At 37.7% G+C, this 27,132-nt stretch overlaps 1 protein-coding gene across 1 annotated transcript in view; it reads right to left on the bottom strand.

Annotated features, from left to right (window-relative positions):
- Vom2r77 (vomeronasal 2 receptor, 77) overlaps nt 1–27,132 on the bottom strand; it is a 66,004-nt gene that overhangs the window by 8,285 nt on the left and 30,587 nt on the right. The window contains exons 4-5 of the mRNA NM_001099519.1: nt 15,814–16,041; nt 15,379–15,502 (exon numbers count right to left, since the gene is read on the bottom strand). Of these exons, the coding sequence (NP_001092989.1) occupies nt 15,379–15,502; nt 15,814–16,041 (352 nt within the window). The remainder of the gene's footprint in view (nt 1–15,378; nt 15,503–15,813; nt 16,042–27,132) is intronic.

Raw genomic sequence — 27,132 nt, forward strand, 5'->3', positions numbered from 1 at the left:
AAAACACACATTGTATGCAGTCATTGATAAGTGGCTATTAGCCCAAATGCTCAAATTACCCTAGATGCACATAACACAAGAAACTCAAGAAGGATGACCAAAATGTGAATGCAGTCTTGTGTAATTCTGATAGGTCTGCCTTCATATGTTACTTGACCTTATTCCCTTATTGATTTTAATATTCTTTCTTTGTTTTGTACATTGGGTCTTTTAACTATTATGGGACGCGAGGAATTTCTCTTCTGGGCCAATCTATTTGGAGTTCTGTAGGCTTCTTGTATGTTTATGGGCATCTCTTTCTTTAGGTTAGGAAAGTTTTCTTCTATGATTTTGTTAAAGATATTTACTGGTACTTTGAGTTGGGAGTCTTCACTCTCTTCTATACTTATTATCCGTAGGTTTAATCTTCTCATTTTGTCCTGGGTTTCCTGTATGTTTTGGGCCAGTAATTTTTTTCCTTTTACATTATCTTTGACAGTTGTGTAAATGATTTCTATGGTATCTTCTGCTCCTGAGATTCTCTCTTCTATGTCTTCTATTCTGTTGATGATGCTTGTATCTACGGCTCCGTGTCACTTCCTTTGGTTTTCTATATTCAGGGTTGTCTCCCTTTGTGCTTTCTCTATTGCTTCTTTTTCCATTTTTTATTTCCTTCACCTGTTTGATTGTGTTTTCCTGTAATTCTTTTTGGGATTTTTGTGTTTCATTTCTATAGGATTCTACTTGTTTATTTGTGTTTTCCTGTATTTCTCTAAGGGAATGCTTTATGTCTTTCTTGAAGTCCTCCAGCATCATGATCAAATGTGATTTTAAATCTGGATCTTGCTTTTCTGGTGTGTTTGGATATTCAGTGTTTGCTTTTGTGGGAGAATTGGGCTCCAATGATGCCATTTAGTCTTGATCTCTGTTGCTTGCGTTCCTGCACTTGCCTCTTGCCATCACATTGTCTCTGGTGTTACTTTGTTCTGCTACTTCTGACAGTGGCTAGACCATTCTATAGGCCTGTGTGTCAGGAGTGCTGTAGACCTATTTTCCTGTTTTGTTTCAGTCAGTTATGGGAACAGAGTGTTCTGCTTTCAGGCATGTAGTCTTTCCTGTCTACTGGTCTTCAACTGTTCCTGTGGGCATGTGTCCTGAGTTTACCATGCAGGTCACTTGGAGCAGAAAAGTTGGTCTTACCTTTGGTTTCAGGCATGACATCGCTCCTCAGGGCTGGGTTTCAGCTCTCCATGAGGGCAGCAATGAGAAGGGCCTGCCCCGCCTTCTCCTGGGTCCCTGTGCACAGGGGACCCAGATGGCTCTAGGCGTTTTCCTCTAGAGTCAGAAATGTGGGCAGAGAGTATTCTTCTCCGCCTTTCCAGGCATGTCTGCCCCTCTGAAGGTCTAGCTCTCCCTCCCATGGGATTTGGGTGCAGGGAGCTCTTTGACCAGGTCCCTTTAGATCCTGGCACAGTCTGGACCGCAGTGCTCCTGCAGATTGAGTGCCCCTATCTTCCTGTTCCCAGAGGCCCTATACCATTTCCTCTTGGGCCAGGGATGTGGGCAAGAGTGGGCAGTACTGGCGGTCTCTCCTGCCTGGCAGTCTCAGGAGTGCCCACCTATCTGGGCAATGAGCTCTCTCTCCCACGGGGTTTGGGAGAAGGGAGCTCTGGGCTGGGATCAGCGAGGTAAGGGCTCCATCTAGAAACCGAAAGTGTCCCGTCCCAGAGGAATTTTGCCTTTGTGTGTCCTGAGTCCACCAGGCAGGTCACTTGGAACAGAAAAGTCGGTCTTACCTCAGCCTAGGTTTCAGCTCCCTGTTAGGGCAGCAACCAGAAGGGTGCTTTTATGATTTTCTTAAAGAATCAACTTTAGGTTTCCTTGATTCATTGCATTATTCTTTTTGTTTTTTATTTTATTGATTTGCACTCTTTCTTTTATTATGTCTTGAATTAAAGTCCTCAGTGTGTTTGATTCTTTTTTGTTGTAGAGCTCTCAGGTATGCCATTAAGCGGATAGTATAAGAGCGCTCTATTATTTCCATATATATGCACTTAGTTCTACGTACTTTCCTCTACTCAATGCTTTTATCGTGTGCCACAGATTTGGGTATGTTGTGTATTCACTTTCATCAAATTTCTAGAAAGACTTTAATTTATTGTTCATTTATGTCTTAACTTTTTTTTTCATTCAGTAGTGAGTTGTTCAGTTTCAATGAGTTTGAAATATTTGTGTTGCTTTTGATATCTATCTTTAAGCCATGGTGGTTTGATAGGAAGCATGCTATTACTTATATTACCTTGTATGTGTTGAAATTAGCTGTTTCTCACAATGTGCGATTTTGGAAAAATTTCGCAGTGCTAAGAAGATATATTCATTTATATTTGGGTATAATGCTCTATCGATATGTTTGTTTAGGTTGAGTTTATAATATCAATTGCCTGCAGCATCTTTCTGTTTACATTTTGAATATACATCTACATTTGTTGGAGTGCGGTATTTAAGTCTTCCATGATCAATCTGAGGATCAATATACAATTTAAGCTGTAGTTCTGTTTCCTTATAAAAGTAGGTCGCTATTTGTTTGCTGCATAATGGTTAAGAACTGAAACCTCATCTTGGTGGATTTTCCGTTGATGTACATACAGTGTTCTTCCCCATCTCATTTGATTAACTCTGGTTTAATATAATTTTTTTATATATTAAATTGACTCCAGCTTTCTTTCTACATTCATTTGCTTAGAATATTTTCCCAACTCTTTATACTACATTAATGTCTGTCTTTGACTGTAATGAGTGTTTCTTGTACTCAACATAAGGATGAATTGTGGTTTTGTATCCATTCTGAAACTGTGAATATTTTACTAGAAAATTGTGACCACAGATATTGAACAATTCCTTGAGTAATAATTGCTAATTGCTGGGGTTTGCGAATGAGTTTGTGTGTGAATGCGTGTGTGTGTGTGTGTGTGTGTGTGTGTGTGTGTGTGTGTGTGTGTGCATGCATGCTTCTGTTTCCTTGGTTTTAATGATTAACACTATGTATTTATTGTGTTGTCATGTAAGGAGCTAACCTCCTCATTTTGCCTTTTCCATTCTAGAACCTTCTGTGGGGTTGTACTTTTAGATAGATTGTGTAGAATCTTGATGTTACCATGAAATATCTCATTTTCTCCATTTATGGTTATTTAAAACTTTGGTTGGTCTCGTAATATGGACTTTCTTACAGTCTGCAGCACATCTGTCCAAACCCTTTTCACATTTAGAATTTTGACTAAATCAGCTATAAGTTTGATAGGTATAACTTTATATATTACTTGTTCTTTTGTCTTTGTAGTCTTTAATAATTTTTGTTCTGTATTTTGTTTTGATTATCACATAGTGAGAGGACATGGTTTTCAGACCTAATAGATTAGTTGTCTTACATGTGTCCTATACATTTGTAGACATTTCCTCACTAAGGCTAAAATATATTTCTTCTATTTAAAAAAATATTTTCTGGGCCTTTGAGCTTAGATAGTTCTTTTTCCCTTACACCTATAATTCTTAGGTTTGATCTCTTCATAGTATACCAGATTTCCTGGATTTTTGGGGGGCTCAGGAATTTTTGTAAATTTAATATTTTATTTGACGGACATAATCATATGTTCTATTGTATATTCTATGCCTGAGATTTTCTCTTCCATGTGTTGAGGTTTTGCTTTTTCTGTACATTGTGATGATAATTGTTAGCTTCCACGATTTGCAGTCTACATGTAGCCTGAGAGACCCTACATTCAGTTATTTCTTATTGGTAAATAATGACGCCAGCAGGCAATAGCTGAGGAGAAGAAACATAGGCCAGGTTTAGGTTATCCAGAGTAGAGAAAAAGAGGAGGATGGACAGAGAAAAAGAAGATGGTATGGAAGAGTAAGAATTCAGAAGAGAGTTCCCTGCACAAAAATCCGGTTGGGGAAGAGAGCAGCCCACCCAGGAGTACAGACATCCTGAGGCTGCAGGACAGACTGCCACCTCTGCACACCTGGGCCCATCTTCCTGGTACAAGGGGAAACTGCATAGTGCCCCTGGACAGAGGGATATAGGAACAGACAGCCACTGGTACTCACAGTTCTGGTCTGCACCTAGCCCTGAACTGATCCTGCCAAAGAGCTCCCTGCACCCAAATCCCATGGGAGAGAGAGCGGGAACCTCAAAAGTGTGGATACTCCTGAGAAGTCAGAGGGGAATAACCTCTGCCCACAGTCCAGAGCCAAGAGGGGATCACATAGTGCCAACTATGTCCTCAGGGGGCAAGGACCTACAGGAGTAATCAGGGGCAGGACCCTCTTATTTATGCCTGTGCCTACAGCTGGAAAACAGTCTCCAGAAGTACTGACACACCTGAAATCAAAGTACCTGATCTCAGGAAAAGCTAAAAGAAACCAGGAAAACAATTCTACAGGATTGCTGACACAGAAGCCAACAGCAGGCTCAAGTCACTCTCAGAAACAGAAGACAAGCAAACACCAGAGACAATCCAATGGCTACAGGCAAGTGCAGGATCCTAAGCAACAGAAACCAAGACTACTTGGCATCATTAGTGAACAGTACTCCCACCAAAGAAAATACTGGATATCCAAACACACCAGAAAAGCAAGATTTAGATTTAAAATCACATTTTCTTTTAAAATTATGAAGGACTTTAAGAAATATATAGAGAACTCCCTTAGAAAAATACAGGAAAATACAAGTAAACAAGTAGATGTCCTTAGAAAGGAAGCACAAAAATCACTGAAAGAATTACAGGAAAACACAACCAAACAGGTAAAGGAATTAAAAATGGAAATAGAAACAATAAAAAAAGCACAAACTGAGACAATCCAGAATATAGAAAACCAAAGGAAGTCGTGGATACAAGAATCACCAACAGAATACAAGAAATAGAAGACAGAATCTCAGGGTCAGAAGATACCATAGAAAACATCAACACAACTGTCAAAGATAAGGTAAAACACAAAAATCTCATAGTCCAAAACATACAAGAAATCCAGGACAGAATGAGAAGATCAAACCAAAGAATAATAGGTATAGAAGAAAGTGAAGACTCCCAACTTAAAAGGCCAGTAAATATATTCAACAAAATTATAGAAGAAAACTTCTCTAACCTAAAGAAAGAGATGCCCCTAAACATACAAGAAGCTTACAGAACTCCAAATAGATTGGACCAGAAGAGAAAGTCCTCACGTCACATAATAGTTAAAAGACCCAATATACAAAACAAAGAAAGAATATTAAAAGCAGTAAGGGAAAATGTCAAGTGACATATAAAGGCAGATGTATAAGAATTACACCAGATTTCTCACCAGAGACCATGAAAGCCAGAAGATCCCGGACAGATGCCATACAGTCCCTAAGAGAACACAAATGCCAGCCCAAGTTACTGTATCCAGCAAAACTCTCAATTAACACAGATACAGAAATCAAGATATTCCATGACAATACCAAATTTATGCAATATCTTTGTACAAATCCATCCCTACAAAGGATAATAGAGGGAAAATTCCAACACAAGGAGAGAAATTATACCATACAGAAAGCAAGAATATAATTTCCTTGCAATGAAACCAAAAGAGAGACAAACAAACAATTACACCTCTAACACAAAGATAACAGGAAGTGACAATCACTATTCCTTAATATCACTCAACATCAACAGACTCAATTCCCCAATAAAAAGACATAGACTAACAGAATGGATATAGAAAGGGGACCCAGCTTTTTGCTACATGCAGGAAATACACCTCAGAGACAAAGACAGACACTACTTCAGGATAAATGGCTGGAAAACAACTTTCCAAGCAAATGGCCCGAAGAAACAAGCTGGAGTTGCCATTCTAATTTCAAATAAAATTGACTATCAACCAAAAGTCATTAAAAAAGATAAGGAAGGATGCTTCATATTCATCAAAGGAAAAATCCACCAAGATGAGCTCTCAATTTCAAATATCTATGCTCAAAATGCAAGGGCACCTACATTCATAAAAGAAACTTTACTAAAGCACAAAACACACGTTGTACCTTACACAATAATAATAGGAGGTTTCAACAACCCACTCTTATCACTCAATAGATCATGGAAACAGAAACTAAGCAGAGACATAGAGAAACTAACAGTAGTTATGAACAAAATGGATTTAACAGATATTTATAGAACATTCCATCTGAAAACAAAAGGATATACATTCTTCTCAGCACCTCATTGAACCTTCTCCAAAATTGACCATATAATCGGTCACAAAACAGGCCTCAACAGATAATGGAAGATAGAAACAATCCCATGCATCCTATCAGATAACCACACACTAAGACTGGTCTTCAATAACAAAAATAATGACAGAAAGCCCACATATACATAGAAGTTGAACAAAGCTTTACTCAATGACAACTTGGTCAAGGAAGAAATAAAAAAAATTAAAGACTTCTTAGAATTTAATGAAAATGAAGGTACAACATTCCCAAACTTATGGGACACAATGAAAACAGTACTAAGAGGAAAACATATACCTCTGAGTGCCTGCAAAAAGAAACAGAAGAGAGTATAAGTCAGCAGCTTGAGAGCACACCTAAAAGCTTTAGAACAAAAAGAAATAAATAAACCCAAGAGGAGTAGAAGTCAGAAAATAATGAGACTCAGAGCTGAAATCAACCAAGTAGAAATGAAAAGGACTATACAAAGAATCAACAAAACCAAGAGCTGGTTCTTTGAGAAAATCAACAAGATAGATAAACCCTTAGCCAGACTAACAAGAGGGCACAGAGAGTGTGTCCAAATTAACAAACTCAGAAATGAAAAGGGAGACATAACAACAAAATCTGAAGAAATTTAAAAAATCATCACATCCTACTACAAAAGCCTATGTTCAACAAAACTGGAAACTCTGGAGGAAATGGACAATTTTCTAGACAGATACCAGGTCCCAAAGTTATATCAGGAACAAATAAAACATCTAAATAACCCCATAAGTCCTAAAGAAATAGAAACAGTTATTAAAAGTCTCCCAACCAAAAGGAGCCCAGATCCAGATGGGTTCAGTGCAGAATTCTATCAGACCTTCATAGAAGACCCCATACCAATATTGTCCAAACTTTTCCACAAAATAGAAACAGACAGAGCACCATCAAATTCCTTCTATGAAGCCACAATTACTCTTATACCTAAACCACACAAAGACCCAACAAAGAAATAGAACTTCAGACCAATTTCCCTTATGAATATTGCCAAAAAATTCTCAATAAAATTCTTGCCAACCGAAAATAAGAACACATCAAAATGATAATACATCATGGTCAAGTATGCTTCAACCCAAGTATGCAGGGATGTTTTAATATACATAAATCCATCAATGTCATCCACTATATAAACAAACTCAAAGATAAGAACCACATGATCAGTTCATTAGATGCTGAAAAAGCATTTGGCAAAATTCAACATCCCTTCATGATTGAAGTACTGGAAAGAATAGGAATTCAAGGCCCATACCTAAACATAGTAAAAGCCATATACAGCAAACCAGTAGCTAACATTAAACTAAATGGAGAGAAACTTGAAGCAACCCCACTAAAATCAGGGACTAGACAAGGCTGCCCACTCTCTCCCTAATAATTATTAAACATAGTACTTAAAGTGATAGCAAGAGCAATCTGACAGCAAAAGGAGGTTAAAGAGATACAAATTGGAAGGGAAGAAATCAAAATATCACTATTTGCAGATGATATGATAGTGTACTTAAGCGACCACAAAAGTTCCACTAGAGAACTACTTAACCTGATAAACAACTTCAGCAAAGTGTCGGGGTTTATAGTTAACTCAAACAAATCAGGAGCCTTCCTCTACTCAAAGGATAAACAGTCTGAGAAAGAAATTAAGGAAATGACACCCTTCACAATAGTCCCAAATAATAGAAAATATCTTGGTGTAACTTTAACCAAGCAAATGAAAGAACTGTATGACAAGAATTCCAAGTCTCTGAATAGAGAAATTGAGGAAGATCTCAGGAGATGGAAAGATCTTCGATGCTCATGGATTGCCAGGACTAATATAGTAAAGATGTTCGTTTTGCCAAAAGCAATGTACAGATTCAATGCAATCCCCATCAAAATTCCTACGCAATTCTTTACAGAGATAGAGCAATTTGCAAATTCATTTGGAATAACAAACAACCCAGGATAGTGAAAACTATACTGAATAATAAAAGAACTTCTGGGGGAATCACCATCCCTGACTTCAAGCAGTATTGCAGAGCAATAGTCATAAAAACTGTATGGAATTGCTATAGAAGCAGGCATACAGATCAGTGGAACATAATTGAAGACCCAGAAATGAACCAACAAACCTACTATCATTTGATCTTTGCCAAAGGATCTAAAACCATCCAATAGAAGAAAGATAGGATTTTCAGCAAATGGTACTGTTTCAAGTGGAGGTCAGCATGTAGAAGAATGCAAATTGATCCATTCTTGTCACCATGTACAAAGCTTAAGTCCAAGTGGATCAAGGACCTCAAGTCAAACCAGATACACTCAAACTAATAAAAGAAAAAGTGGGGATGAGTCTGGAACACATGGGCACTGGGGAAAATTTTCTGAACAAACCACCAATGACTCACGCTCTAAGATCAAGAATCAATAAATGGGACCTCATAAAACTCAAAGCTTTTGTAAAGCAAAAGATACTGTCATTAGGACAAAATGGCCACCAACAGATGGGGAAAAGATCTTTACCAATCCTACATCCAATAGAGGGCTAATATCCAAAATATACAAAGAACTCAAGAAGTTAGCCTCCAGAGATCCAAATAACCCTATTAAAAATGGGGTACAGACCTAAAGAAAATATTCTCAGCTGAGGATTATCAAATGGCCAAAAGCACCTAAAGAAATGTTCAACATCCTTAGTCATCAGGGAAGTGTAAATCAAAACAACCCTGAGATTCCACCTCATACCAGTGAGAATGGCTAAGATAAAAAAAAACTGAGGTGACAGCAGATATTGTTGAGGATGTGGAGAAAGAGGAACACTTCTCCATTTTTGGTGGGATTGCAAACTAGTACAAGGACTCTGGAAATCAGTCTGGAGGTTTCTCAGAAAATGCAATATTACACTTCCTCAGGACCAAGCTATACCTCTCATGGGCATATACCCAAAAGATGTTCCAACATACAACAAAGACACATGCTCCACTATGTTCATAGCAGCCTCATTTATAATAGCCAGAAGCTGGAAAGAACCCAGATGCCCTTCAACAGAGGAATTGATTCACAAAATGTGGTACATCTACACATTGGAGTACTACCTAGCGATCAAATACAATGACTTCATAAAATTCATAGGCAAATGGAATGAACTAGAAAATACCATGCTGAGTGAGGTTACTCAATCACAGAAAAACACATTGGTATGAACTCATGGATAAGTGGATATTAGCCAAAAAGTTCGAATTACCCAAGATGAAATCCACAGACCACAGGAATCTCAAAAAGAAAGATGACCAAAATGGGGATGCTCCCACTGCTTCTTAAAAGCGGGAAAAATGTCCATAGGAGTGGATATGGAAGCAAAGTTTACAGCAGCAACACAACAGATGGCCATTCAGAGCCTGATCCACATGTGACCCATATATATATATATATATATATATATATATATATATATATATATATGTGTGTGTGTGTGTGTGTGTGTGTGTGTGTGTGTGTGTGTGTGTGTGTGTGTGTTTGTGTGTGTGTGTGTGTGTGTGTGTGTGTTTTTACACACAGCCACCAAAACTAGATAAGATTGATAATGCTAGAAAATGCATGCTGAAAGGGACTGGATATAGATCTCTCCTTAGATACACATTCACAGAATGTCCAATACAGAGGTCAATGCTAGCAACAAACCAGTGATCTGAGAATAGGACCCCCTTGTAGGGAATTAGAGGAACTACTGAAAGAGTTGAAGGAGTTTTCAACCCCATAAAAACAACAATACCAACCAACCAGAGCTTCCAGGGAATAAACCACTACCCAAATACTATACATGGACTGACCTAGACCTCCAACTGCATATGTAGCAGAGAATAGCCTTGTTGGGTCACCATGGGAAGGGTAAGTCCTTGGTCTTGCCAAGGTTGGACCCCCAGTGCAGGGGAATATGGGGGGGGGCAATAAGGGGGATGTATAGTAGGAATACCCATATGGGGGAGGTGGAGAGGAGGGAATGGAGGCTTATGGACAGGAAACCAGGAAGGGGAATAACCTTTGAAATGTAAATAAAGAAATATATCTAATATAAAATTTAGAAAAATAGAAATTCAGAAGAGAAGAAAGGATGGCTAGTATGGGCTGAAAACAAGAGAATGAGTCTCAGAAGGCTGCCAAATTGGAGTTAAGAGTAGTCCAGAAGAAACATGTAGGGAATAACTTGGTTTATGGATAGGAGGTAGATTCTAACAGCATGGCAGGTATGAAGTTGCCCAGCTTTGTGGAGCATAAGGCATATTAAAATATAAAGGCTGAGTATGTGTGTCTTTTATCTGGGAATATAAATGGTTGAAGTGAGTTTCAACCAGATAGCAGGTTGTTTTAAATATTTCTTTTTAAATTATTGGATAATTTTTAACATCTTAAATGTTATCACATTTCATGACTTCCCATTAATATTATCTATACTACCTCCCCTTCTCCATGTCTTCTCCCACCAATCCACTCACCCCTTCGCACCTCCCTGCATATTCCCTTACACTGGGGGGTCCAGCCATGGCAGGACCAAGGGCTTCTCCTCTCACTGGTGCACAACAAGTCCATCCTCTGCTACATATGCACCTGGAGCAATGGATCTGTGCATGTGTTTTCCTTGGATAGTGGTTTAGTCCCTGGGAGCTCTGTTTGGTTGGTATTGTTGTATTTATGGGGTTGCAAAACCATTCAGCTCCTTTAATTCTTTCTTTAACTTTTACAATGGAAACTCCATTCTCAGTACAATGGTTGGCTGAGAGTATCCTCCTCTGTATTTATTATGCTCTGGCAAAGCCTCTCAGGAGACAGCTATATCAGACTCCTGTCAGTGTTCATTTATTGGTATCAGCAATATTTTCTGGGTGTTGTGGATTTATGTGTATGGGCTGGAAGCCAGGGTGGGATATTCTCTGGATTGACTTCTTCAGGCTGTCCTACAAAATTTGTCTCCATAGTACTCCTATAAATATTTCTATGAATATTTTTGTTCCCCCTTCTAAGACAGAGTTAAGCATCTGTACTTTGGTCATTCTTCTTGAGCTGTATGTGGTCCATGGATTGTATCTTGAGTAGTCTGAGCTTTGGATTAATATCTATATATCAGTGAGTGCATAGCATGTATGGTTTTTGTGAATGAGTTACCTCAATCAGCATATTTTCTAGTTTCATGTATTTGCCTATGAATTTCATGAAGTCCTTTGTTTAATAGCTGCGCAGTACTCCATTGTGTAAATGCACGACATTTTCTGTATCCATATTCTGTATCTTTCTTCACATCCTTGACATCATCTTCTGTCACCTAAATATTTGATCTTAGCCATTCTAACTGGTGTGAGGTGGAATCTCAGGATTAATTTTATATGCATTTCCTTGATAACTAAGGATGTTGACATTTCTTTGGGTGCTTCTTGGTCATTCCTTATTCCTTATTCCTCACTGAGAATTCTTTGTTTAGCTCTTTATCTCATTTTTAATAGTGTTATTTGATTCTCTGGAGTCTAACTTGTAGAGTTATTTGTACATATTGGATATTAGTCCTCTATCAGATATAGGATTAGTAAAAATCTTTTCTCAATGTGTTGGCCACCATTTTGTCCTATTGACACTGACCTTTGCCTTAAAGAAGCTTTGAAATTTTCCCATTTGAGAAAATTTTTCTCAATTGAGAAGTCCCATTTCTCAATTCTTGATAGTAGAGCAAAAGCCATTGTTGTTATATTGAGGAAAATTTCCCCACTGCTCATGAATTCAAGGATCTTCCCCATTTTTCTTTGATTAGTTTGAGTGTACCTAATTTTATGTGGAGGTTCTTGATCCACTTGGATTTGAAATTTGTACAGGGCGATAAGAATTGATCGATTTGCATTCTTCAATATGCTGAACACTAGTTAAACCAGCACCATTTGTTGAAAATATTATCTGTTTCACATTGGATGGTTTTAGCTCCTTTGTCAAAGGTCAAATGGCCAAAGGCATGTGGGTTCATTTCTGGGTCTTCAATTTTATTCTATGGATCTATCTACCTGTCTCTTTTCCAATATCATACAGTGTTTTATCACTAATGCAGCTTATGGTCTGGGATGATGATTCCTGTACACATCAAAACTATCTTTTATCATAATCAAGCAGGCTCATCCCAGGGATGCAGGCATGGTTCAATATTCAGAAATCCATCAACATAATATACTCTATTAAAAATTTCGAAGAAAAAAAACACATGATCATCTCATTAGATGCTGAGAAATCACTTGACAAATTCAACACCCCTTCATGTTACAAGTCTTAGAAAGATCAGGAATTCAAGTTTCATACCTATACATAATTCAATATTCTTTTACTACATCCATGTGTTCTATCCCATTAGCAAGTAACTTTATAGTGTCTGTCTGTTAGAATACCTAAATATTTATGCTAAGAATTTCTTCAGTTTTTCTTGTTGCTGTTGCTTCTATCTTCATTTTCCGGTCTTGAACACTTTTGTTCTCCTCTTCCTCTTCCTCTTCTCCTTCTCCTTCTCCTTCTCCTTCTCCTCCTCTTCCTCCTCTTCCTCCTCTTCCTCCTCCTCTTCCTCCTCCTTCTTCTTCTCCTTCTTCTCCTTCTCCTTCTCCTTCTCCTTCTCCTTCTCCTTCTTCTTCTTCTTCTTCTTCTTCTTCTTCTTCTTCTTCTTCTTCTTCTTCTTCTTCTTCTTCTTCTTCTTCTTCTGGTTTTATTTAGAGGTTTATTCATTTCCTATAATGAATTCTTAGTGTCTTCCTGGCCTTTTTTGAGGGATTTATTCAACTCTGTTTAAGTACTGCTACCATCTGCATATAGTTGTTTACAGGATTCTTTTCTTTTTCTTCAGATATATTGGAATAATCAGGAATTGCTGTGTAGATAACTGGGCTCTGGTGGAGAAATATTACTCTGGCTATGATCATGTTTTTACACTGTCATCTGGGCATCTGGGTTTGGTATGATTATAGATCTGAACACTAATCTCTAGGTTTGTTTTGGTTAGGTGCCTGCTTTGTTTCTTGGTTTCTCAATACATTTTTCAAATAATGTGTCACTTTTTTTCTGGTTTGCCTGGCTAGTATATTTATGGGAAATGATCGCTTGTGGTGGAGGTTGGGGTTAGAGAATGCCAGAAAGCGATGGTCTGGCTGAACCACAGAATGTTCGGACAGTGGAGAGGTGAAGCTTCAGCTGGCATTCTGTTTCAACACTTGGGGTAACCATCAGAATTCAGATTCAGGTATCAGAGAATGGAAAAGTCTATACCCAATATATTTGGTCCCCTATTAGGCAAAAGCTGTGGTTGAGCAATGTTCTTGATTACCTTTTTCTGTGTTTAGATAACTGAGCAATTATAAATTTTGTTTCCATTGAGTCAAATATTCTCTTTATAAAATTCCTTCGTCGTCGTCGTCGTCTTCTTCTTCTTCTTCTTCTTCTTCTTCTTCTTCTTCTTCTTCTTCTTCTTCTTCTTCTTCTTCTTTTTCTCTTGGTGTATGAGCATGTGCAACTACAGGTTTAAAATGTAATAAATATTCTAGTTGTGATGTATACTCAGCATTTCATTTTATCTATCATATAATTAGCAAATAGAAGTTAATTATATACTTAAAATCCTCTACTAAATATCATAACTAATCTGTCATTTTGGATTATGCATTTATGTGATATTTAAAGGTGAATAATTATAATTTTGTGGCATTTTTTCCAATTGATAGCTATATTTAACTATAATTGTTGGCAATAATGACTGTACTCAGCCCACTAAATCTTCCACATTGATAGGTCCCTTTTTACATCATATTTTAATCTGCCCATGTCTTTCTGAAGCCCATATTGAACCTGTTAAGGAAACTTCTAAGGACATGAAGTAAAACATGCAGATCAGCTCATAATGTCAAGTTCAAATCCTCATGCCCCCAGTGATCTTGAGATAAAAAGAAAATATTTACCCAGTTTGCATTTTCCATATATTTGTTGCAGCCTACCAAGACTATATTATGCACACATTTTTATAAAATGCTTCCTAACTCATCTGTGAACTAGTGGGCAACAGAAAAAAACTAGTTAATTAAAAGGATGCTGTGATGGGATATCTTTGGGAGTAGAAAATGCATGTTATATAAGTTGAAAGCAGCATCTCTGAGAATGATCTGTGCATAAGGATTCTTGTGAGGAACTAAGATATATGAGACTCAACAACCAATCTCAACTGTATGCATCATTCAAAGAGAATATTAAACATCGACGTGCATGCTAGCATGAGTAAAATCCCCCAAGGAATATAACACATTAAGGCATACTTCTTCAAGTGGAAAATAGTTCATGCAGTGCCTGTATGATTACTGAAAATTCTTGGTTTAGAGAATAAGGAAGGGCCAGTGAAACAACTTTGTTAATGATCTGTTTATAGTAAAAGCTTGAAGACAATAGTTCCAACTACAAGTCTCCCAATAGAAAGTAAGAGGTCAAAGCACACATCTGTTCTCTGAACAGTGTGGCAGAAAATATCAAACTCATCTGCCTTGAATTCCATTTATATCCAGGTCACTTTTTAGGTTACGACTACAAAGATTGCTGCTTCCAGTATTAGAAGACATTAGAATTTATATTGTGTGAACTTGCTATATGAAATAAAGAGGACTGATTCACTTAGAATATCCTTGACCTCCGAGGCACCCAGGTTCATGTATCAAGTCACAATATATCCTCTGCCTCCTGAGTATGAGATCAACCATTGTGGGACTACCCAAATCTTAGCATGTAATAGCATAAAAATTCTCTTTCACATTTTACTCTTTCTAACAGTTCTGTTCCTTTTGGAGACTCTGAAAACACAGGAATAAGTGAGAAAGAAAGGGAGTGTCAAATGTTATTCCCATACTTGTGAACATATACACAGTTGCACATTCAATCAAAACAACTTATATTCATCTCAAAATATATGCATTCCAAACACACAAGAAGGGCATCACACAATATAATATCTGCAAAATAGTACTGATTATGTAAGATATTATATTAAGAAATATATGCACTTTATATCTTCATTTACCTCAGTTACTTTCAATGCCTTGCTGTGGAAGAAGCAGGGACTGGGGTTGAGACAAAGAGTCTGGGGGCTTTTCCCCTACAGTGCCCCTTACCTGTGGCATTTGAAATCTCATTTTCAGGGCAAGGAGAACAAGCAAAACAGCAGGATGCTTTTTCTTCTGGGTAGGATTTCTTAAATCCAGGAGCACAACTCATACTGCATATAGAAGTGGGTATCTGTGGAGCAAGATGTGCATTGTTATCAGATAACATCTACTAGCTTTTTAACCAAATTGTTTAGCACATATTATGCAGCTGAGGGAATATTATGAAACAAATTGAATTTAGTGCAATTACTTATCATATATATGATATATATATATACATACACACACAAATCTATAGAAAGAAGACAACAAAAATGTCATTATTTCAATCTCTTCAAAAATTCATGAGAATCTTATAATCACTGTGAGAAAGAAAGAGTGTATCACAACATTTTAATGGTTTGCATCTATTTGTAAAACATTAAGTTAGTCCAAACTCACCTGGCTATATCCTAAAGCCCATTGTATCATGTCCTCATATAAGTACAATTTTTGATCATGTAGAAAATGTGAAAAAAAACGTCCTATTTTCACCTTCATTCCAAGCCCTTGTGGAAAATTCCAAACCATATGGATCTCATACTCTGCGTCTCTTTTTGTTCTCTGATTGATGACCACTATGTCTCCAACAGGATTAAAAAACTTCATTTTCTGCAAGAATTCATGGACCTAAAGAGGTGAAGCATTAGTAAAAACAAATATAAATTCACTAAATCAAGAAATGTATTATGAGGAGAGAGTATTAGTTTTGAGATGTCTCTCAAAATCCAACTTTGAAAGTATTGATTGAAAGTATCCTGTGAAGCAAATGAAATCATATAAACAATTTGTAAAATACCATTATGATTTTATGATTTCAGGCTTTCCATGAAAAGACAAAGACATGAGCAAAAACTGCTCAGCTAGTTATTGCAAGGATAAGTGTTGAGAAAATAGTAATGTAAACACCTATTTTCTCTATGGGTGTTTTTCTTGATTTTATGGTATTCCTCAGTTCCAAAAAAGTTCAGGATTATTCTAATCCATTTAAAGAAACTTGTCACATTCAACCCACATAGTTTTCAACTTAAAGTTCAAGGTTTTTTCCTAGTTTTTATTTAATCATTATGAGTGAGGTAACTCAGAACTAAAAGAAATATTGTCTGTGTTTCCTTATATGTATGTGGCTTTTAATCTTTAGAAATGTGAGATTTAGTCATAATAACTACATAATTAAATAGCTAGAAAGTAATTATAGATATGTGTTGCAAGTTTTCGGGACAGGGGAACTAGACTATAATAGTATAAGTAACAGATGGATGGGAACTGCTATAACTGGATTAAAAAGAATGGGAGAACTGAGCAATGAAAAAAATAAGTGGAGAAGTAATTACCATTAAAGTCTTTTGGAAAAGCCACATAGAAAAATAATATTGTAGAAGCTCCTTAGATATATACATATATAATGATAATTTTGATGGAGTCACTATATAATGGGAAGGCAATTCCACAGCAAGACATCTAAATCTAATGCCACTAAATAAAATCTCCAATGTAAGGAGTACATTGGATCTTGTTAGACATTGAAAAAAATAGTCTCTTAAAACCTGCAAGCTTCACAGGCTATTTCCAAGTAATTAAATGATGGCAAGGCACTATTCCTGAATACACAAATTACTTATGTCATTAAATGTGGAGAAATCAAACTGATTCCCAACTAGAAGCTTCACTACTCTTAACTAGCTTTCATGTTGCTAGAAAATACTTTGAATGATATCAGAGGAGAAAAATATATATCAGTGATACTCAGCTATGTATGTACACTATGTGAACAACAACAGAAAATTGCCTCTAACATAAAATGGTGGAATATTGGTATAAGTGCTGTTAGAGACAGAAATAACTTTCTGGTTAAATTTAAGCCCCACTCCATGAGATAGAACTTGTATCTGACACTGTAAAAGTATCCAGAAACCCAACACTAGAATGGTCACAGACCCTAGCAGCCATCCAGTATTAATCATTTTCATAAAGGGATATGGCAATACAATGACATCAAAAGATGTATTGATATATATCAGTGCCTAGCTCATTCTTTACCAGAGAAGAATTATCTTGCAGTTGTAATCATTAACACAGATACACACTGAACTGTACAATATGCAGATGAGAGAATTTGGTGCACACATTTCCAATTGGAAAGTCTTTATCAAACACCCATTTTTAATATTAAACATCCATGTGAAATAGTATTTAAAAGGATTATAAAAGTCAGAAATGTTAAAAGACTCTAAGTAAAGTTTGTCTGTAGAAAAAAAGACTGATGTATGAGTCAATACACGCACATTATTTGTGCACAAACAAAACCTGCGTGGCTTTAAACCAAACAAAATCTCATCACAGAGAAAAGGAAATAGATAAAGTCTCTCAGCCCCATCCAAAATGCTATTTGCAATTGATACATGATAGAAAATGAAAAATGATTTTTTTCAACTAGAGTGTCACTCAGCGTGTTCAGTGCAATTCAGAAATAATCCCATGTCAAGAAGTGGACCAACAGAACACAGAATCCATGGTATTTGTATGATTTTTAATTTTTCTTCTTCATTTTATCTATTTGGTTGTTTGCTTTGATTTTCTTCCTTTTTTTCATGGAAATATGCACACACAGAAACAGAGTGACAGAAAAAAAAGAAAAGAGAGAGAAGGAGAAAGCAAAAGAAAAGCAGACAAGGATAGACACATGTAGAGAGACAGAGAGAGAAGATGTAGGAAGATGGGGGAGGATCTTGGAAGAGATGAGAGAGGAAAACATAAGATCAATCTGAAAACTTTTTTTTCCATCACTACTAACTTGAGTATTTCTTATTTTCATTTCGATTGTTATTCTGCTTCCCGGTTTCCAGGCCAACATCCCCCTAACCTTCTATATGGGTGTTCCCCTCCCCATCCTCACCCCATTGCCGCCCTTCCCCCAACAATCACGTTCACTGGGGGTTCAGTCATGGCAGGACCAAGAGCTTTGCCTTCCACTGGTGCTCTTACTAGGCTGTTCATTGCTACCTATGAGGTCAGAGTCCAGGGTCAGTCCATGTATAGTCTTTGGGTAGTACCTTAGTCTCTGGAAGCTCTGGTTGGTTGGTATTGCTGTTCATAGGGGGTTCGAGCCCCTTCAAACTCTTCCAGTCCTTTCTCTGATTCCTTCAACGGGGGTCCTGTTCTCAGTTCAGTGGTTTGCTGCTGGCATTCACCTATGTTTTTGCTGTATTCTGGCTGTGTCTCTCAGGAGAGATCTACGTCCGGTTCCTGTCAGTTGGCACCTCTTGGCTTCATCCAACTTATCTAATTGGGTGGCTCTATATGTATGGGCCACATGTGGGGCAGGCTCTGAATGGGTGTTCCTTCTGCCTCTGTTCTAAAGTTTGACTCCCTATTCCCTCCAAAGGGTATTCTTGTTCCCCTTTTAAAGGAGTGAAGCATTCACATTTTGATCATCCGTCTTGAGTTTCATATGTTCTATGCATCTAGGGTAATTCAAGCATTTAGGCTAATAGCCACTTATCAATGAGTGCATACCATGAGTGTATTTCTGTGATTGGGTTACCTCACTCAGAATGATATTTTCCAGTTCCATCCATTTGCCTATGAATTTGACAAAGTCATTGTTTTTGATAGCTGAGTAATATTCGATTGTGTAGATGTACCACATTTTCTGTATCCATTCCTCTGTTGAAGAGCATCTGTGTTCATTCCAGCTTCTGGCTATTATAAATATGGCTGCTATAAACATAGTGGAGCATGCGTCTTTGTTATATGTTGGGGCATTTTTGAGTATATGCCCAAGAGAGATATAGCTGGGTCCTCAGGTAGTTCAATGTCCAATTTTCTGAGGAACCTCCAGACTGATTTCCAGAATGGTTATAACAGTCTGCAATCCCACCAACAATGGAAGACTGTTCCTCTTTCTCCACATCCTTGCCACCATCTGCTGTCACCTGAGTTTTTGATCTTAGCCATTCTCACTGGTGTGAAGTGAAACCTCAGGGTTGTTTTGATTAGAATTTCCCTTATGACTAAAGATGTTGAACATTTCTTTAGGTGTTTCTCAGCCATTCGGCATTCCTCAGCTGTGAGTTCTTTGTTTAGCTCTGAACTCCATTTTTTAATAGGGTTATTTGTCTCCCTACGGTCTAACTTCTTGAGTTCTTTGTATATTTTGGATATAAGCTTTCTGTCTGTTGTAGGACTGGTAAAAATCTTTTCCCAATCTGTTGGTTGTCGTTTTGTCCTAACCACAGTGTCCTTTGCCTTACAGAAGCTTTGCAGTTTTATGAGATCCCATTTGTCGATTCTTGATCTAGACCATAAGCCATTAGTGTTTTGTTCAGGAAATTTTCTCCAGTACCCATGTGTTCGAGATGCTTCCCCACTTTTTCTTCTATTAGTTTGAGTGTATCTGGTTTGAGGTGGAGGTCCTTGATCCAGTTGGACTTAAGCTTTGTACAGGGTGATAAGCATGGATTGATATGCATTCTTCTACATGTTGACTTCCAGGTGAACCAGCAGCATTTGCTGAAAATGCTATCTTTTTTCCGTTGGATTGTTTTGGCTCCTTTGTCAAAAATCAGGTGACCATAAGTGTGTGGGTTCATTTCTGGGTCTTCAATTCTATTCCATTTGTCTATCTGTCTGTCTCTGTACCAATACCATGCAGTTTTAATCACTATTCCTCTGTAATACTGCTTGAGTTCAGGGATAGTGATTCCCCCTGAAGTCCTTTTAGTGTTGAGGATAGTTTTAGCTGTCCTGGGTTTTTTGCTTTTCCAGATGAATTTGCAAATTGTTCTGCCTACATTTTGGAAGAATTGAATTGGTATTTTGATGGTGACTGCATTGAATCTGTAGATTGCTTTTGGTAAAATGGCCATTTTTACTATATTAATTCTGCCAATTCATGAGCATGGAAGATCTTTCCATTTTCTGAGGTCTTCGTCAATTTCGTTCTTCTGAGGCTTGAAGTTTTTATCATACAGATGTTTCATTGCTTGGTTAAAGTCACACCGAGGTATTTTATATTATTTGGGACTATTATGAAGGGTGTTGTTACCCTAATTTCTTTCCCGGCTTGTTTCTCTTTTGTTTAGAGGAAGGCAAATGATTTATTTGAGTTAATCTTATACTCAGTCACTCTGCTCAAGGTGTTTATCAGGTTTAGAAGTTCTCTGGTGGAACTTTTGGGATCACTTAAATATACTATCATATCATCTGCAAATAGTGATATTTTGACTTCTTCTTTACAAATTTGTATCCTTTTGATCAACTTTTGTTGTCTGATTGCTCTGGCTACAACTTCAAGAATTATATTGAATAAGTAGGGAGAGAGTCGGCAGCCTTGTCTTGTCCCTGATTTTAGTGGGATTCTCCAAGTTTCTCTCCATTTAATTTAATGTTAGCTACTGGTTTGCTGTATATGGCTTTTACTATGTTTAGGTATGGGCATTGAATTATTATTCTTTCTAGGACTTTTATCATGAAGGGGTGTTGAATTTTTTAAAATGCTTTCTCAGCATCCAATGAAATAATCATGTGGTTTTGTTCTTTCTGTTTGTTTATATAATGGATTACGTTGATAGTTTTCCATATATTAAACCTTCCCTGCATGCCTGGGATGAAGCCTCCTTGATGATTGGAGGATGGAGGATGATTGCTTTGATGTTCTCTTGGATTCTGTTTGCCAGAATTTTATTGAGTATTTTTGCGTCGATATTCACAAGGGAAATTGGTCTGATGTTCTCTTTCTTTGTTGGGGGGTCTTTGTGTGGTTTAGGTATAAGAGTAATTGTGACTTCATAGAAGGAATTCGGTAGCGCTCCATTTGTTTCAATTTTATGGACTAGTTTGGATAGTATTGGTATGAGGTCTTCTCTGAAGGTCTGATAGAATTCTGCACTGAACCCATCTGGACCCATTTGCTGCAGATTTTCAAGTTTCATTTTCATTAAATTCTAAGAAGTCTTTAATTTCTTTCTTTAGTTCTCCTTGTCCAGGTTATCATTGAGTAGAGCATTATTCAACTTCCATATATATGTGGGCATTCTTCCCTTATTGTTATTAAAGTACAGCTTTAGCCAGTGATGTTCTGATGGGACGCATGAGATTATTTTTATCTTTCTATATCAGTTGAGGTCTGTTTTATGGCCAATTAAATGGTCAATTTTAGAGAAAGTACCATGAGGTGGTGAGAAGAAGGTATATCCTATTGTTTTAGGATAGAATGTTCTATAAATATCTGTTAAATCCATTTGGTTCATGACTTTTCTTAGTCTGTCTACGTCTCTATTTAATTTCTGTTTCCATGATCTGTCCATTGATGAGAGTGGGGTGTTGAAATCTCCTACTATTATTGTGTAAGGTGCAATGTGTGCTTTGAACTTTAGTAAGGTTTCTTTTATTTATGTAGGTTCCCTTGTATTTTGAGCATAGATATTTAGAATTGAGAGTTCATCTTGGTGGATTTTTCCTGTGATGAATATGAAATGACTTTCCTTATCTTTTTTGATGACATTTAGTTAAAAATTGATTTTATTCTATATTCGAATGGCTACTCCAGCTTGCTTATACAGACCATGTGATTGGAAAGTTGTTTTCCAGCCTTTCACTCTGAGGTGGTGTCTGTCTTTGTCTCTGAGGTGTGTTTCCCGTAGGCATCAGAATGCAGGGTCCTCATTGGGTATTCAGTTTGTTAATCTATGTCATTTTATTGGGGAGTTGAGACCATTGATGTTGAGAGATATTAAAGAATAGTGATTATTGCTTCCTGTTATATTCATATTTGGATGTGAGGTTATGTTTGTGTGCTTTTCTTCTCTTTGTTTTGTTGCCCAGATGATTACTTTCTTGCTTTTTCTAGGGTGTAGCTTGCCTCCTTATGTTGGGCTTTACCATTTATTATCCTTTGTAGAGCTGGATTTGTAGAAAGATATTGTGTAAATTTGTTTTTTTCATGGAATATCTTGGTTTGTCCATCTATGTTAATTGAGAGTTTTGCTGGATAAAGTAACCTGGCATTTGTGTTCTCTTAGTGTCTGTATGACATCTGTCCAGGATCTTGTGGCTTTCATAGTCTCTGGTAGAAATCTTGTGTGATTCTGATAGGTCTGCCTTTATATGTTCCTTGCCCTTTTTCCCTTACAGCTTTTAATATTCTTTCTTTGTTTTGTGCATTTGGTGTTTTGACTATTATGTTACAGGATGAGTTTCTTTTCTGGTCCAATCTATTTGGAGTTCTGTAGGCTTCTTGTATGTTTATAGGCATCTCTTTCTTTAGGTTAGGGAAGTTTTCTTCTATGATTTTGTTGAAGATATTTACTGGTCCTTTGAGTTGGGTGTCTTCACTCTCTTCTATACCTATTATCCTTAGGTTTGATCTTCTCATTGAGTCCTGGATTTCCTGTATGTTTTGGACCAGGAGCTTTTTCTGTTTTACATTATCTTTGACCAAATTGGTATATTAAACTCAGGACTGAAATCACCCAAGTAGAAACAAAAATGACTATAAAAAGAAGCAACAGAACCAGAAGCTGATTCTTTGAGAAAATCAACAAGGTAAATAAACCCTTAGCCAGACTAACAAGAGGGCACAGAGAGAGTATCCAAATTAATAAAATCATAAATAAAAAGGACTCAACAGAATCTGAGGAAATTCAAATGTCATAAGATCTAACTACAAAAGCCCATACTCAACAAAACTGAAAAATCTGGATGAAATGTACAATTTTCTTGAGAGATACCAGGTAACAAAGTTAAATCAGGATGAGATAAATCATCTAAATAGTCCCATAAATCCTAAAGAAATAGAAGCAGTCATTAAAAGTCTCCAAACCAAAAGAGAGAGAGAGAGACAGAGACAGAGACAGAGAGACAGAGAGACAGGGAGACAGAGAGACAGAGACAGAGAGATAGAAAGAAAAAAAGAAAAAAAGACAGGACCAGAGTTTAGTGCAGAATTCTATCAGACTTACACAGAAGACCTGATACCAATATTTTCCAAAATATTCCCCAAAAGAGAAACAGAAGGAATACAACCCAATTCCTTCTATCAAGCCACAGTGACACTTATACCTAAACCACAAAAAAACTAACAAAAAATTTCAGACCAATTTTCCTAATGAATATTGATACAAAAATATTCAATAAAATTCTGGCAAACAGAAACAAAGAACATGTCAAAACAATCAGCCATCATGATCAATAAGCTTCATTACATGGATTCAGGGATAGTTCAATATTTGGAAATCTGTCAAAACAATCTACTATATAAACAAACTCTAAGAAAAAAGAACCACATGATCATTTCATTAGATGCTCAGAAAACGTTTGACAAAATTCAACACCCCTTCATGTTAAAAGTCTTGGAAAGACCAGGAATTCATGGCACGTACCTAAACATAGTAAAAGCAATGTATAGCAAACCAGTAGCCAATATCAAACTAAATAGAAAGAAACTTGAAGTAATCCCACTAAAATCAGGGACTAGACAAGTTGCCCAATATTCCCCTACCTATTCAATATTCAAGGCCATTTTCAGAGTAATCATACAACAAAAAAAGAGGAAAGGGATACAATTTGTATAGGTAGAAGTGAAAATACCACTGCTTGCAAATGATATGATATTATGTGACCCCAAAATTTCCAACAGAGAATTCCTACAGGTGATAAACAATTTCAGCAAATGGTTGGATATAAAATTAACTCAAACAAATCAGTACTGCCTTCCACTAAAGATAGGACAAACAGTTTGAGGAATAAATTAGGGAAACAGCACCCTTCACAATAGTCACAAATAATATAAAATACCTCAGTGTGATTGTACCCAAGCAAGTTAAAGATCACTTTGCAAGAACTTCAAGTCTCTGAAGAAAGAAATTGAAGATCTCCTGGCCTCAAACTGTATTTCAAAGCAATAGTGATAAATACTGTATGGTATTGGTACAGAGACAGGCAGATAGATCAATAGAATAGAAGTGAAGACCCAGAAATGAACCCACACACCCACTGTCACTTGATCTTTGACAAAGGAGCTAAAACCATCTATTCAACAAATGATGCTGGTTCAACTGGTGGTCAGCATGTAGAAGAATTCAAATTGATCCATGTAGGGAGCTGCGATATGCCATGCCTCAAAGATGTCACTGGTTTCCACCTTCCACCCTCCCAACAGTGAGCGCTCCTTGTAGTAAACAAGTCCTTATTTGGCTATGCCTCCTTGGCCTGCTAGCTTCCACATAGTGACAGCCTATCTGCATGACCCATGTGGCTTGCTGGGATTGGCCAGCGCTAGCTATTTAAGTGTGGTGCGGGGGTTCCCAGGGGTCAGAAGATTGTATCAAGGTTCCTGAGTAAAACTGCTTGAAGAAGATCTTCGCTGGTCGTGTCTTCCTTGCTGGTCGGGTTGGGTGTGACAAGTGGTGGCCCATACGGGGAACCTCCTAAGATCAGAACTTCTTGCAGTCAGGGCAGCACTGGAAAGTTCCCAAGGTAAGGTGGGACCATAAGTACCACGGGAAATAAGCGGCTATAAAGTCTCAGGGTAGTGAGCAAGAAAGTTCGCTGTAGCAGCGAACCAAAAGTAAAGTTCGAGGTAGCAGCGAACCGAAAGTAAAGTTTGCGGCAACAGCGAACCGAAAGTAAAGTTCGCGGCAACAGCAAAACGAAAGTAGCAAGACGCGTGGTGAATTTAGCCGTAGCAGCATAGAAAGTTTTTGTGTTGGGGACCTCACAGTCTCGTCCAATTTTTCTGGCTTTTTAAGAGCTGTTTGAGCGAAAGAAACTAAAAATAAAAAGGAGCACCATAGAGAGATTTTTGAGCGAATGCGATGCCATTGCACCCTGGTTCACAGTCTCTGGTAATCTTACTGTGGCAAGTTGGGAAAAATTAGGGAAAGACCTTGATTTTGCCTGGGAACAGGGGACTCTAAGACCTGGGGTCCATCCAGTGTGGCGCTTAGTGCGTAGTTGCCTTGAGGTTCAGAAATGTTGTCAGGCAGCTATAGAGAAGGGGCAAGCTGCCCTAGAAATGCTTCAAGAGGAGAGGTCAGAAAATCAGGGAAGCGCAAAGGAGACAAACTCAGAAAAGACAGATACAGAGGAGGAAACAGAAGAAGCAGATTCAGAAGAAGAGTTACAAGAGTTGATAGATCAAATGCAGAAACAGTCTCTAAGGAATAGACAGAAGAAGAAAAGGAAAAGGCCTAAAATGGCGGAGGAACCTCCTGGGCAGTTCCCCTCGGCTCCTCCTCCCTGCAATGTTGTAGAGGGAGGAAGTAGAGTTTCGGGTAGTACATTCTGCCCAGAAGTGTTGAAGGTGGTCCGCACAGAACTACATCTGGCCTATCCTGTTTATGTGGATGCTAATCAACAAAGGTATCATGAGCCTTTAGACTTTAAGGTGATCAAGTCCCTGGCGGAATCAGTCAGCACATATGGCATTATGACCTCATTTACCATAGCTCAGGTTAAGGCCTTACACAGATTTTGCATGACTCCTGGTAATTGGACTAACCTTGCTCGGGCCTGTCTTTGTCTGGGACAGTATTTGGACTGGAGAGCTTTTCTAATTGAATATGCCAATCAACGGGCTGCTGCCAATTTGGCGGCGGGAGGCATTATCCAAAACACCCTTTGCTATCATTTTATAAGGAACATCCCGTGATCTTGCCTAAGGTAACCTCCAGTGTTCCTATACAGGGGGCGCCAAACATTTTTACAGATGGATCCAAAAATGGCTGTGGAGCTTATGTGATTAACTATCAAGAGTCAATTTTGTGTCAATATCAACCCGGCTCTCCACAAGTAATTGAACTCAAAATTGTGCTGGAAGTGTTTAAAAATTGTTCTTTTGCCTTTAATTTGCTCTCTGATTCATCATATGTTGTTAATGCAGTTAAGATATTAGAAATGACTGGCCCTATTAAAATTAGCAGCACGGTATGCCAGCTGCTGAGGGAACTTCAGGAATTGATCTGGAAAAGAGATCACAAGTTTTTTGTCCAACATATTAGAGCTCATACAGGTTTGCCTGGTCCTCTCAGTGAGGGAAATGATCTTGTGGATAGATGTACCTGAATGGAGTTTATCTTCTTAAGCTCATCATTGGATCAAGCCTGACAGTTTCATGAACAATTTCATGTGCCTACTAAAACCTTACAGCAGAAGTTTCATCTGTCTCGAGCAGATGCTCAACAGATAGTTTTAGGATGTCAACAGTGTATCACTTTTCACCATCCCCCTAGTGTAGGGGTTAATCCTAGAGGCCTCTTGCCCCTAAAGATTTGGCAAATGGATATAACTCACATATCTGGATTTGGGACTCTAAAGTACATTCATGTTTCTGTGGATACTTGTTCAGGTGTCATTCATGCTACCCCTATGAGTGGAGAAAAGACACACACTGTTATTGGACACTGCCTAGAAGCCTGGGCTGCTTGGGGAAAGCCTCAACACTTAAAAACTGATAATGGCCCAGCATACACTGCCCAATCTTTCAAATCCTTTTGTAAACAGATGGATGTGCAGTTGAGCCATGGCCTGCCTTATAATCCCTAAGGACAAGGTATTGTTGAGCGAGCACATCATACTTTGAAGGAATGTGTAATTAAACAAAAAGGGGAATAGGCCATGGCAGAACTCCTAAGGAACAGATATCCTTAGCCCTTTTTACTCTTAATTTTTTAATTTTGGATGATGATGGCCTTTCTGCCACTGACCGACATCAGTGTTGGG

This window comes from Rattus norvegicus, chromosome 9, assembly GCF_036323735.1.
Source record: "Rattus norvegicus strain BN/NHsdMcwi chromosome 9, GRCr8, whole genome shotgun sequence".
NCBI classification, from domain to species: domain Eukaryota; kingdom Metazoa; phylum Chordata; class Mammalia; order Rodentia; family Muridae; genus Rattus; species Rattus norvegicus.